This window comes from Aquarana catesbeiana, linkage group LG06, assembly GCF_042186555.1.
Source record: "Aquarana catesbeiana isolate 2022-GZ linkage group LG06, ASM4218655v1, whole genome shotgun sequence".
In the NCBI taxonomy this organism is placed as follows: domain Eukaryota; kingdom Metazoa; phylum Chordata; class Amphibia; order Anura; family Ranidae; genus Aquarana; species Aquarana catesbeiana.
The window spans coordinates 54,133,894-54,148,381 of NC_133329.1; the positions used below are offsets into that span (position 1 = coordinate 54,133,894).

The window sequence follows — 14,488 nt, forward strand, 5'->3', positions numbered from 1 at the left end:
GTAACATGACAAAATGTAGAAAATTTCACAGGGTAGGAATACTTTTTCAAGGCACTGTATGTAACTCGGGGACCGCCTGTAGTTTGAATTGAGATTTTGTAATGTTTGGTGATTTAGCAATGCTACAAGTGGATCGGGGTTGAAAGGACCTGGAATATCAGTCCAAAATTGGCTTACCATGGGGCAAGACCACCAGGGCCCTCTTTAATATTGATTGGACCCTGGGCAAATATTTTCTTGGCCCCCCCAACCCCATTCTAAGACATTCAAAAAAAAAGCGAGTAGACTCAAAATCAGTTTGCTGCATCAGATCAAGCAGCGATTGCAATTGGTTGCCTGAGGTTACAGCCTATCCTAATCACTCACTGACTAGTTGCTAGAGGTTACAACACATTATTTCTGCTTGCTGATTGGTTGCTAGAGGTTACTGCACATTATTACTGCTCACTGATTGGTTGCTATAGATTGCAGCACATCATTACCACTTTCTGAATGGTTGCTAGAGGTTACAGCACATCATTACCACTCGTTGATTGGTTGGTAGAAGTTATATCACATCATTACCGCTCACTGATTGGTTGCTAGAGGTTACTGCACATCATTACTGCTAACTGACTGACTGGGGGGAAGGACATACCTGGCCAGCCGAGCTCACCATGCACTTTCAGAAGTCCGGGGGTGGGGCACCCACTCAGATTTCAGCTCCTACTACAGCCATTCCCTCCCGGGCATACAGGCTGCATGGGGCGGGGTCAGAGTGTCAGTGGATCTCCCGGCCCCGGCCCTTCTCTGCTGGTTTGGGATTACAGCGCTGAATCCAGTGTCCCCCATGCACTCTGCAGTACCATCATCGCGGCCGCGGGTAGCGCGGGCTCAAGGGGGGCAGCTGCATTGGGTCCCACAGCAAAAACAGGGCCCAGGGCACAAGCCCCATTTGCCCTGCGTTAAAGACGGCCCTGAAGACCACCATGTATGAAAGTGGGTGCCCATTTCCCCGCAGCCTGGAAAGCAAAGTTCTGAGTAGGAGAGAACATATTCGGCCACTCTGGCTGGAGCGAGGTCCAGCCATACTTCTCTTTTATATCTTTTAGCTTCTTCAGGTTAATACAACGTCTGAGAATTAGCATTGATTACATTTGTTGCAGTTTGATCCACCAGGATGCTGGTGTTTCGTCAGATTAGGCGACCTGTCAGATTTTGTAACGGAAGTGACGTTTTGATGCCACCATCTTGCTACACCTCGCACTCGTCCACAGTATGGATACAGTGAGAAGGCGGCAAGCGGACATCTTATTACACCCACCGGAGTCTGGCATTTCACACGTATTTTTTACAGTAAACTGAGCTTATATAGTGATATTCATTATTTTTTAACTCTGTAAGACTGTTTTTATGTTGATTTTTCAAAGCAGCGATGTTCTGTCAGATTAGCAAACCCTGTGAGATCAGCAGGCTTGACGCTGCTTTTAAAATTCAACATAAAAACAGTCAGACGGATTTTTAAATACTGTATTTCACTATATAAGCTGAGTTTATTGTTAAAAATAAGTGTGAAATGCAAAACTCTGGTGGGTGTAACAAGATGTCCGCTTGCCGCCTTCTCACTGTATATTTACTGTGGACGAGTGCGGGGTGTACCAAGATGGCGTAGTCGGAACGTCGATTCCGTTACAAAATCTGACGGGTCGCCAAATATGATGAAACACCGGCAGATTACATACCAAAAAAAAAAAGGAACTGCATGTCAGGTGTTCATGCAATTCATTATTGAGGCTGAAAGGTTTAACCACTTTAGGACCGAGCCTCTATTTATTTGACTTTTTATTTGTACACTGCTTTAAAAAAAAAAATGTGGGTCACTTTTATTCCTATTACATGGAATGTAAACATCCCTTGTAATAGAAAAAAAGCATGACAGGACCTCTTAAATATGAGGTCTGGGGTCAAAAAGACCTCAGATCTCGTATTTACACTAAAATGCACTAAAATATAATGAAATGTCTTTTTGTTACACTTAAATGCAATAAAATATAATGTCTTTTTTTTACACTAAAATGCAATAAAATATACGGAAATGTCTTTTTTTTTACACTAAAATGCAATAAAATGTAATGAAATGTCTTTTTTTTTTACACTAAATTTCCAAAAAACATAATGAAATGTCTTTTTTTACACTAAAATGCAATAAAATATAATGAAAACGGAAAATTGTATACTCACCTTTCCGTAATTTTCCTTTCCTGTCGCATCTTCATGGCAGCATACACGTTGGGTTGTGACTCCACCCCCACAACCTGATAGGACCACATAGCTATAAATTAGTGAGTAGACACCCGTCCCAGTATTCTCTGTATATATATATATATATATATATATATACACACATGTCACCTTAGAAGGGTGGGTGATTGTATGCTGCCATGAAGATGCGACAGGAAAGGAAAATTACGGAAAGGTGAGTATACAATTTTCCGTTTTCCTGGCGCATCATGGCAGCATACACGTTGGGGAGTAACTCGCCAAACTGGGTGGGAATGCAAAATAAATTTATTGACAAGAAACAGAAGAGTTGGCCTGTATAACGGCCCTCCCAAATTCAACTGCTGCCGCATTTCCTGAATGGCTTGGTTATAGAGAGGTATTGCAGAATGTTTCCCTTAACATCCAGAGGATGGGGAACGCCCTGATCCGTGACTAAAGCCGGAAGGTCAATCTCCTGGTTAAAGTGAAATGAAGAGGAGACTTTGGGGATGAATCTATCTGAAGGCTTCAGGGTTAGCCTGTCTGGGTAAACCATCAGATACGGTTCCTTGATTACCAAGGCTTGCATTTCTGAGACCCTCTTCGCCGATGTGATGGCAGTTAGAAATTATACCTTTAGTGTCAGGTCCCAAAGGGAGATGTCTTCAAGTGGGAAGAATGGCTCTCCGGGTAAGACCTCTAGGACGGTTGATAGATCCCATGTCGGGAATGAAGGCTTTCTAGGGGGCCTTAGCTTCAGACAGGCTCTTTGAAATTGAACCACCAAAGGATTAAGTGCCCATTTAACTCCCGTCAAAGCGGAAATGGCAGAAACTTGGACCTTTAGGGTGCTGGACCTAAGGCCTTTGTCCAGACCTGACTGGAGGAACTCGAGCACTTGCACTGCTGATGGGGAAGAAGGGTCCCAACCTTGTTCCTGGGCAAAGGAAGAGAACTTTCCCCATATTCTTCCGTAGGTGTTATTTGTGGAGAATTTTCTAGCCTGAAGCAGGGTATCGACTACCTTTTGAGAGCAGCCTTGGTCTAGGAACCTAGACCTTTCAATCTCCAGGCCGTTAGGTGTAATTTCTCCGGATTCGGATGGAGCAACTGGCCTTGGGTTAGTAGATCCGTTGTCACCGGGAGTGGAAGGGGATCCGCTGTTCTCAGCTGCAGGAGGGTGGTGAACCAAGGCCTCCATGGCCAGAAGGGAATCACAGCCAGTACTAGAGCCGTTGAATATTTGAGTCTCAGAAGGAACTTGGCTATAAGAGGAGTCAGAGGGGAAATGTAGCCCAGGCGAAAGTTCCAGGAGTGCTGGAGACAATCCGTTCCCTCCGCTGAGGGGAAGGAGTTCCTTGACAGAAACCTCTGACATTTCGTGTTCGCTGGCATTGCTGCGAGGTCTATGTCCGGTTGACCCCATGTCTGGCATATGAGGGCAAATGCTTGGGGGTTTAGACACCACTCGTTGTTGGAAACAAATGTTCTGCTGAGAGAATCTGCCAGAAGATTCTGAACACCCGGAATATAGGCCGCCCTCAGATCCCGCAGATTCAGTTGGGCCCAATGCATCACCGGACCAACCTCCTGCATCATGGAGATGCTTCTGGTACCCCCCTGACTGTTGATGTAGGCTACAGCCACCCAGTTGTCCATCTGAATGAGAACTTGTTTCCCTCTCAGAAGTGAGCTGAATGCCAAGAGGGCTTGGAAGGCTGCCTTCATCTCTAGAACGTTTGAGACCACATCCTTGGTTTTGAAGTGCCAGCGGCCCTGAGCAGCATAGTGTAGGTAATGTGCCCCCCATCCCTCCAGACTGGCATCCGAAGTTACCACCTCCTGGTGGGGAATGACTATCTGCTTGCATCTCCTGAGGTTGTAAGGGTGTGTCCACCACTGTAGAGATAGACTGGCTTCCTCCGAGATGTGAATCAATTGGGACATGGACCAGCCGTCCCACTGGCGCAAGAAGGAGGCTTGCAGGGATCTGGTGTTCCATTGCGCACATCTGACCATTGGAATGGTTGCTGATAGGGAACCCAGGAGGCTGAGGTATGCTCTGGCTGGCAGGCATGGTGCCGGGATAGCATCCTTTACCTTCTGAATTAGTAGGGACAACTTCTCCCCTGGCAGTTCCACTGTATTTGCTCGGGTGTCTAGTTCAGCCCCCAGGAAGACCATCCTTTGGGTAGGTTGGATGTTGCTCTTTTGCCAGTTTATTATCCATCCCAGATTCATTAGGGTGGAAACTAGGATCTTGCGATGCTGCACGAGTGATTCCTGGCTGCTTGAGAGGAGGAGGATATCGTCCAGGTAATGGTGGACCCTTAGACCTTTCTCCCTCAAATAAGCTATTGCTGGTAGTAGGACCTTTGTGAACGTTCTGGGGGCTGTTGAGATCCCGAAAGGAAGGCTTTGAAACTGGAAGTGCCCCTGACCCACCGAGAATCGCAGGAATTTCTGGAATGCCACGTGGATTGGAATGTGCAGGTAGGCGTCCTGGAGATCTATGGAGAGCATCCAGTCTCCCAGATTTATGGCCTGGAGGATAGACTGCAAGCTCTCCATCCTGAATGACTCCACACTGATGGACTTGTTGAGGTTCTTTAGGTCTAGAACCGGTCGAAAGTCCCCTGACTTCTTCTTGACGAGGAATAGTGGAGAATAGAATGCCCTGCCTCGTTGTGCTGGTGGGACCTCTATTATTGCTCGTTTTTGGAGAAGATCTTGAATGTAGTTCAGTAGAGACAACCTTTTTTCCCGAGATGGAGGAATATGGGGACAGAGGATGGAGGATATGGGTTGGACAGAATTGATCCCTTGGGGGTCGGTTTTTGAAGGACCACCTGTGGCCGAAACTGACAGTGGCCAGGGTCCAGGTATCCCTTATGGTCTCCGCCCAGACCAGCTTGAAACTGGAGAGTCTTGCTCCCACTACCGCTGGCCGGACGGGCGCACCTTCAAAAAGGCTACTGGTCACTGGAAGCAGGAGTCTTAGGCTTCTGGAATTTCATAAAGGAGGGTTGAGGGTTCTTCCAGCTCCTTCGGTACTCCTTCCCCGGTCTGTACGCTTTCGCGTCCCTATACCTCTCTGGGAGGTTTCGCTTAAAGGGAGGAGGTCTCTGCTGCTTGGGCCTCCTGTCCGATGGGATGAGCCCAGACTTGCCACCAGTTACCTTGGAGATGGTTGTGTCCAATTTTGTTCCGAAGAGATGTTCTCCGTCGAACGGGATACGGCACCAATTAGACTTGGAGGCTGGGTCTGCCGTCCAGGGTTTCAGCCATAATGCTCTTCTGGCCGTTACTGAGGCCAGCATAGATTTTGACGCAGACCTGATGGTGTCGACCGAAGCCTCTGCCACGAAGTCACCTGCCAAGCTTAGCTCTTGCAACGCTTTCACTATTTTTTCTTGGTCTGCACCCTCCAATACAAGCTTCTCTGTGCTTGTAGACCAACTCGAGATGGCTCTTCCTACTGCTGCGAGTGCTATCGCAGGCTTGCAGGTGCCTCCTGCCGACAGGTAAGCCCGCTTGAGTGCCGTGTCGATCTTCCTGTCGAGCACATCCCTAAATGTTACCGCGTCTTCTAACGGGAGGGTAACATGCCTGGCTAGGCGCATCAAAGATGCGTCTACTACCGGAGGAGACACCAGAGGGTTCACTTTAGGCTCCTTGAGTGGGTATAGTTTTAGAAGTTATTCAGACTAGACTTTTTTTCTGGCCTTTGCCATTCTTCTTTAATTAGGTCCTCCAGTTCGTCTATGAACGGTAAAGCTTCTGGATCCTTTTTAAGTTGAGGAAAATAGTTCCTTTGCTTCGGTTGAGCTTCCTGGGGTTCCTCCCATCCTATCCCCTCTTTAACCGATTTGACAAACGGCTCTATCAGACAGAAATCGAATCCGGCCGATACCTCCAGACCCTCATTATCAGACAGAGAGTCTTGCTCCCTTGATGTGCTGGCCCGGGCTGGAGAGGTAGTGGTGGAGAAATCCACGTCTGGTATCGAGGCCTGGGGGGCTAAGGCCCCAGCGGAATCTCCGGTCTCCGAGGCTCTTTCTCTTGTGGCCTCCTCCAGGCATTTTTGGCAGGCCATTTTATCCAGGAGAGCCGTCGCGCCGCAAATCCAGCATGCGTTCCCCGCAGGACGGGAATGGCGTGCAGGGGAACGATGTCTGCGTGAAGACGACCTTCTATGGCGGGATCGACCATGTCTAGAATGCGACCTAGAGTGGCTTCTTCTGCGGCTTCCTCTCGAGCGGCTTCTCCTATGGTAGGAATGGCTCCGTCTGTGTCTGGAGCGACTTCTCCTGTGCGAGGACTCTCTTTGTCTTGAAGCAGACGTTCTTGAGGACCTGGTAGGGCTGACCAATTTAGGCAGCATTAGTAGTGCTCTCTTTTTCAATCTTCACTACTTACCCTTGTCTTCCCCCCCCCCTTACCTATTAGGCTGGCGGTGATCTACTGGGGCAGCGGTCTCCATAGAGAGGGAGTGGACTGGAAACCTGCAGGTAAAAACAAGAAGAGCTATGCAGAGGGAGCAAGGTTCCTAGGCTAATAGCTGAATAAAGGGCAGCCACATACCTTAGTAGAGCGTTTTACAGGGAAAAACAAACTGTCTCAGTGCAGTCATCCATCAGCAGCAATCACAGCTGATGCTGGGCTTTTAAAATCGCCGCCATCGGACGCTCGCGCATGCGCAGTAGCACCGAAAGACGCACCGCGCATGTGCGAGAACGCCGAGGACGCTCGGCACCCACTGGAGGACAACAGAGTCCAGCAGACAGGCAGAAACCACTGGTATGACGGGAAAAAGGAGGGGGAGGAGGTGGGGGGGGGAGACCGCTGCACACAACTAAGCCTGTTTAAGGCTTATTTCATGAGGCCAAACCGAAGATTCCCTGGCCATTCCTCCAGCAAGCCTGTTTAAGGCTTTATGTGGGCTGCTGCACATGAAGCCTGTTTAAGGCTTATATCGTGGTCAGACAGCTGAGTGAGAAGAGAGAGTGCCCCTGAGTTCACCAGAGTGGGGCTCCTTCCATTTAGCTCGTTTAGAGGCTGTACAAGAAGGACTTCCACCCAGGAGAGGCTAGAACCTGGCTGGGGCGAAGCAGTAAGGGGGTGCTGATCCGTGTGGTCCTGACAGGTGAGGAAAAATAAGAGAATACTGGGACGGGTGTCTACTCACTAATTTATAGCTATGTGGTCCTATCAGGTTGTGGGGGCGGAGTCACAACCCAACGTGTATGCTGCCATGATGCGACAGGAAAAGTATTTTTTTACACTAAAATGCAATAAAATATAATGAAATTTCTTTTTTTTACACTAAAATGCAATAAAATATAATGAAATGTCTTTTTTTTACACTAAAATGCAATAAAATATAATGAAATGTCTTTTTTTTACACTAAAATGCAATAAAATATAATGAAATGTCTTTTTTTTTTACACTTAATTGCAATAAATAAATGTCATTTGAAAAAAATAAATGAAAAAATGTCCCCTTTAAAACCATTGGGCGGAAGTGACGTTTGATGTCGCTTCCGCTATTCAATGTTATGGAGCCACGGAGACCACTTTTATCTGAAAGGCAGCCGCTCGCTTGTTGAAAATACCAGCTAGCTGCTGCCATAACCCCGGTATTTAGCGCCAAAGTACCGACGTACAATGACGGCGATTTGCGCTATACCTTTTTTTTTTTTTCCCGCATGACATTACAGAGCAGAATTGTCTGATCTCTCCCAGAATAATTCAGCCTATAAAATGCACAATCATTCAGTAATAGTCATTGTATATCTACCAGCCATGGGTCACATAAGGACAGATATTGTGCAAGAACAGGAAGTTGTTTCCAAACTGAAAACCATGGAGTCATGGGAAGGGGGCGGAGAGAAGGGAAGGTTAACTATTTCACTGCCTGACAACCAACAATAGTCTGGAGCAGTGTTTCTCAACTCCAGTCCTCAAGGCGCCCCAACAGGTCATGTTTTCAGGCTTTCCATTATTTTGCACAGGTGATTTGATCAATTTCACTACCTTAGTAATTACCACAGCTGTTTCATCTAAGGGAAATCCTGAAAACATGACCTGTTGGGGCGCCTTGAGGACTGGAGTTGAGAAACACTGGTCTGGAGGACTGGAGGAGGATCTTTAGGATCACAAATCATCAGAAAATTCTATACATGATGTTCTCTACAAGTTGAAGTGACACTGAACTCTGGTTTAAAAGAATATACTCTGTTCTAGTTTGTATCCTTAACCCCTTGTCTACCGGGCACTTATACCCCCCCCCTCCTGCCCAGGCCAATGTTCAGCATTCAGCGCTGTCGCACTTTGCATGACAATCACGCGGTCATACGACACTGTACCCAAATGACATTTTTATTATCTCTTTTCACACAAATAGAGCTTTCTTTTGGTGGTATTTGATCACCGCTGGGTTTTTTATTTTTTGCTAAATAAATGAATAAAGACCGAGAATTAAAAAGACAAAAAAACGTTTTCATAGTTTGTTATAAAATGTTGCAAACAGGTCTGTTTTCTCCTTCACTGATGGGCGCCGATAGGTGGCACTGATGAGGCGGCACAGATGGGCATTGATAGGCATTGATGAGGCGACACTGGTGGGCACTGAATGAGGCTGCATTGATAAGCAGCACTGATGGGCACTGATAGATGGCAGTGATGGGTACTGGTAGGCGGCACTGATAGGCAGCACTGATGGGCACTGATGAGGCGGCACAGATGGGAATTGATAGGCATTGATGAGGCGACACTGGTGGGCACTGATAAGCAGCACTAATGGGCACTGATAGATGGCAGTGATGGGCACTGGTAGGTGGCACTGAAAGGCAGCACTGATGGGCACTGATGAGGCAGCACAGATGGGTATTCATAGGCACTGATGAGGCGGCACTGATGGGCACCGATAGGCGGCACTGATGGGCACCGATAGGCGGCACTGATGAGGTGGCACAGATGGGCATTGATAGGCATTGATGAGGCGACGCTGGTGGGCACTGATGAGGCTGCATTGATAAGCAGCACTGATGGGCACTGATAGATGGCAGTGATGGGCACTGGTAGGTGGCACTGATAGGCAGCACTGATGGGCACTGATGAGGCAGCACAGATGGGTATTCATAGGCACTGATGAGGCGGCACTGATGGGCACTGGTAGGTGGCACTGATAGGTGACAAGAATGGCACAGGTGGCCGTTCCTTCAGAGTGCATGTGCCAGTCATGTCACTGGCTGCATGTAGGGTTGCCACCTGTCCACCCGGACAGTCCGGATTTTGAATTATGTGTCCAGGTTTCAGTCCACCTGAAACCCAGACACAAAATTCAGACAGGAATGTGGCTCAGAACAGGGGCTGATAGAAAGGTGAGGGGGCACTATGCGTGCCACATTACTATTCTCTTTGGAGTGCCCTGAGAACTCCTAGGTCTGTTACAATCCTACAATGTATAGGAAAAAAAAAATTTCTGTGCGCCGCTAAAGTGTTCGGGTTTGGCTTGAAGAAAAAGTGGCGACCCTAGCTGCATGTAATGTAAATATCTCTTAAACGGTGCAAGTTTAGGCGATATTTACACTACTTATAGGTAACAGCCAGGAAAACAAGTTTACTTCCTCTTTAACAAGGTCTGCAGGCAGGGGAACAGGAAGGTTTAGCCGATCACATGACTGCTGTGATTGGCTGTCACAGTGGTCACATGTTTGAAAGCTGGTCCTGCCCACTCCCAATCATTAGTAAGGACCAAGAGCTGCCTTTGGCAGCTCTGTTACTATGCTGGGAGTATGTAGTGAGAGGAAATGTTATCATTTATTATACATTTAGAGACAAAAGCATCCAAACGTCACAAGGGGGCACCCGGATTTTAACCTTAGATGGAAGGGGGTCTCCATTCTGTACATTTATATTAGAAAAAAAAAGTCTAAAATCTTGAAGGGGGCACCCGGATTTGAACCAGGGACCTCTCGATCTGCAGTCGAATGCTCTACCACTGAGCTATACCCCCTTACCTGCCAGTGTCATTGGTACAGTGACAGTGCATATTTTTTAGTGCTGATCACTGTATTAGTGGCACTGGTCCCCCAAAAAAGTGTCAGTTAGCTGTCTGAATTGTCCACCGAAATATCGCAGTCCCGCTATAAGTCACTGATCGCCGCCATTACTAGTAAAGATAAAAAAATAAATAAAAAATATCGCATAGTTTGTAAACGCTATATTGTTTGCGCAAATCAATCAATAGACACTTATTGCTATTTTTTTGGGCCAAAAATATGTAGCAGAATACATATTGGCCTAAATTGATGAAGAAATTTGATTTTTTTACATCTTTTAACCTCTTGCTTACCGGGCACCTAAACCCCCCTCCTGCCCAGACCAAATTTTAGCTTTCAGCGCTGTCACACTTTGAATGACAATCACGCGGTCATGCAGCACTGTACCCAAATGAAATTGTTATCATTTTTTTTCACACAAATAGAGCTTTCTTTTGGTGGTATTTAATCACCACTTGGGTTTTTATTTTTTGCTAAACAAACAAAAAAGGGCAGAAATTTTTGAAAACAAAAAACAAAAACATGTTTCATAGTTTGTTATAAAATTTTGCAAACGTATAATTTTGCACTGATGGGCACTAATGGGCTGCACTGATGGGCACAGATAAGGCGACACTGATAGGCATAGATAAGACGTCACTGATGGGCCCTGATAAGTGGAACTGATGGGTGGCACTGATAGATGTCACTGATGGGCACTGATAGGTTGTATTGATAGGCAGCACTGGTGATGAGGCACTGATTGGTGACATTTATAGGTGGCACTGTGGGCACTGATGGGTGGTACTGTGGGCACTAGTAGGTGGAGCTGGTGGGCACTGGTAGGTGGCACAGAAGCCTCTGCAGAGGCTCTCCACGATCAGGACTGATGTCCCTCTCACAGCCGCCAGTGATCAGCGTGAGGAGAAAAAATAGCTGATTACCGGCTCTGTTTACATCACATGATCAGCTGTCATTGGCTGACAGCTGATCACGTGGTAAGGGGTCGGGATCGACCCCTTACTCCGATCTGTGATCAGCCGAGTCTCATAGACTCGAGGATCACAGAGCGCGCTGCGCATGCCCTGCAGGGGGCGCGCAGGCCGCTCGAGCACAGGAGGACGTCTATGGACGCCCTCCCGACAAATTAGATCCGCACTGCAGCCGTCTTTCGCCTATAGCGCGGACGGGAGGTGGTAGATTGGATATGCCTGCTTTGCAGGCAGGAAAAACAGCCACATCTCTGCTCCGTGTACAGAAAGCCCTGTGTTGTTTGTTTATTGTTAGTAAACACAGGGCTCTGTGCTGTGATTCGCTAAGCCGATCAGCAGGTCCCAGCCATAAATCATTGGCTGGGACCTGCTTACCGACTTGTGCTGTACCGAATGACAGCACAGATCGGGCGGCAGGGGCATGCGCGCGCCCCCTACCCGGAAATGCCAGATCATGTTCATGTACATGATCCGATGCAGAGCGGCTGCCCTGCTGGCAGTATTTTTACAATTGGGTGGTCCGCAGGTGGTTACGGCTTGACATGTTTGGTATTTATTATTGCATTCTTGTCTCTTTTACCAAAAAAAATTAGATAATATATTGCATGTGTATGCACCAATACACATACAATTTAGTGTATATTAAAAATTTGAGTTTAATAAACAGTTGTGCCTCCATTGTATGGCATAAGAAAATGGCAATGACTACTATTATATCCTCCACGGTTGGGGGTTTACCTAATCTTCAGGCCCAAAACATGGCTCTGTGACAACAGTGGCGTCTGATTCCAACCCCTACCACCAGGAGCGGCCAGTCCATTAGGGGCGCAGGGGAGCCGCCCCCCTAGTTTGCATGCGAGGGCGCCGGACTCCTCATTCTTTTTTTCAAGCCACGTGATTAAAGCCGGAGGCTCTAATTGGCTTCAAACAGGTTGGGCTCGGGGCGCACTTCTGGCGAATCAATATTTGCTATCGTCTTCCAGCTTCTCCTCTTGGCCAATCAGGACAGGAGGGGGATCGGGTTGGCCAGGAGGAGAAGCTGAGGAAGCTGCAGAGAGGTTGTGTGCAGGAGGGACTGTGCCATGGAGGGTTGAGTGCGCACCTGGGGGGGGGGGGTTTGTTTGCCGCCCCCCCAAAAAAAGTTTAGCACCAGCCGCCACTGCCTACCTTGAATATGTGACAAACTTGACAAATTTGATACAATTTTCAGTTTTTTTTTTACCGCCTCACTCCCGCCTGCCGTCATATGACGTGATGGACTTTGTTCGGGGATATCTGAATGATGCCTGTAGCTACAGACATCATTCAGATATTGCCGTTTTCAGCCGACGATTCCCTACACCATAAGAATGATCATAGCGGCTGTTCCACCGCTTGATCGCTCTTACAGGAGGCGAGAGGGGACACCCCCCCCCTTCCCGCCACCCTCCAGTGCTTCTACCGACTCACCGCTATGATCGGTGAGTTGGAGAACGGATCCGCCAGCCCCGGATGTTGATCATAGAGATTTCTGGTGGACCAGATGGTCGCCGGAGTCTCTATGATCGTCGGAGGCCTAGCCCGGTGTTATGATGTCACGCCCGGCCTCTGCATTAAAAAAAACGGCACCGCTTCAGCTGGGAAGCCGTGATCGTTTTTTTTTTTTTTTTTATTTCAGGCTTCCCAGCCTAGAGGTGATATGTGAGGTCTTATTGACCCCATATCTCACTGTAAAGAGGACCTGTCATGCCATATTCCTATTACAGGGGATGTTTACATTCCTTGTAATAGAAATAAAAGTGATCAAAAAAATTTTTTTTCAAAAAAGTGTCAAAATAAAAAAAAAAAGAAAGTATAATTAACAATAAAAAAAAAAAAAAATTTTAAAGCGCCCCTGTCCCCGTGTGCTCGCACGCAGAAGTGAAAGCATACGTAAGTCCCGCCCACATATGAAAATGGTGTTCAAACCATACATGTGAGGTTTTGACGCGAACATTGGAGCAAGAACAATAATTTTGTCCCTAGACCTCCTCTGTAACTCAAAACATGTAACCAGTAAAAAAATTTCAAGCGTCGCCTATGGGGATTTTTAAGTACCGAACTTTGGCGCCATTCCACGAGCATGTGCAATTTTGAAGCGTGACATGTTAGGTATCTATTTACTCGGCGTAACTTCATCTTTCACAACATGCAAAAACATTGGGCTAACTTTACTGTTTTGTTTTTTTTTAAAGCACAAAACTGTTTCTTTCCCAAAAAAAAAACGCGTTCGAAAAAGTTGCAACAACCGCCATTTTATTCTCTAGGGTCTTTGCTAAAAAAAACATATATAATGTTGTGGGGTTCTAGGTAATTTTCTAGCAAAAAAATTATGATTTTTACATGTCGGAGAGAATTGGCCTGGGTGGCAAGTGGTTAACCACTTGCCGACCGCCTAACGACGATATACGTCAGCAGAATGGCACGGGCAGGCAGAATCACGTACCCATACGTGATCTGCCTCCCGCGGGCGGGGGGTCCGATCGGACCCCCCCCCCGGTGCCAGCGGCGGTCGGCATTTGTCTGGGAGTGTTGAGAGGCGAGGGGGAGGCCATCCGATCGTGGCCCCCCCCTCGCGATCGCTCCCAGCCAATGGGAATCCTCCCCTGCCTGTGTGTAGTACACACAGGCAGAGGATGTGATGTCATCTCTCCTCGGCTCGGCAGTTTCCGTTCCAGCGCCGAGGAGAGAAGACATCTGAGTGAGTGCACAAAACACTACACACACATACAGTAGAACGTGCCAGGCACACATTACACCCCCGACTCCCCCCCCCCGATCGCCCCCCCGATCACCCCTCCCCCCTCCCTGTCACACTGACACCAAGCAGTATTTTTTTTTTTCTGATTACTGCATTGGTGTCAGTTTGTGACAGTTACAGTGTTAGGACAGTTACTGTTAGCCCCCTTTAGGTCTAGGGTACCCCCCTAACCCCCCCTAATAAAGATTTAACCCCTTGATCACCCCCTGTCACCAGTGTCACTAAGCGATCATTTTTCTGATCGCTGTATTAGTGTCACTGGTGACGCTAGTTAGGGAGGTAAATATTTAGGTTCGCCGTCAGCGTTTTATAGTGACAGGGACCCCCATATACTACCGAATAAATGTTTTAACCCCTTGATTGCCCCCTAGTTAACCCTTTCACCACTGATCACCGTATAACCGTTACGGGTGACGCTGGTTAGTTCGTTT

At 47.5% G+C, this 14,488-nt stretch overlaps 1 protein-coding gene and 1 non-coding gene across 6 annotated transcripts in view; both read right to left on the reverse strand.

The window, feature by feature from the left end:
- LOC141148421 (uncharacterized) overlaps positions 1 to 14,488 on the reverse strand; it is a 35,905-nt gene that overhangs the window by 12,757 nt on the left and 8,660 nt on the right. The window contains exon 1 of one of the 5 annotated variants that reach the window (XM_073635916.1): positions 8,042 to 8,114. The exons of the other annotated variants lie outside the window; for them this stretch is intronic. Coding sequence (XP_073492017.1) covers positions 8,042 to 8,048 — 7 coding nt within the window. The 5' untranslated portion in view covers positions 8,049 to 8,114. Of the gene's footprint in view, positions 1 to 8,041; positions 8,115 to 14,488 lie in introns of those variants that run through there. 5 annotated transcript variants of the gene reach the window in all.
- Positions 10,190 to 10,261, reverse strand: TRNAC-GCA (transfer RNA cysteine (anticodon GCA)). Its single transcript has one exon. It is a non-coding gene; the product is annotated as a tRNA-Cys (tRNA).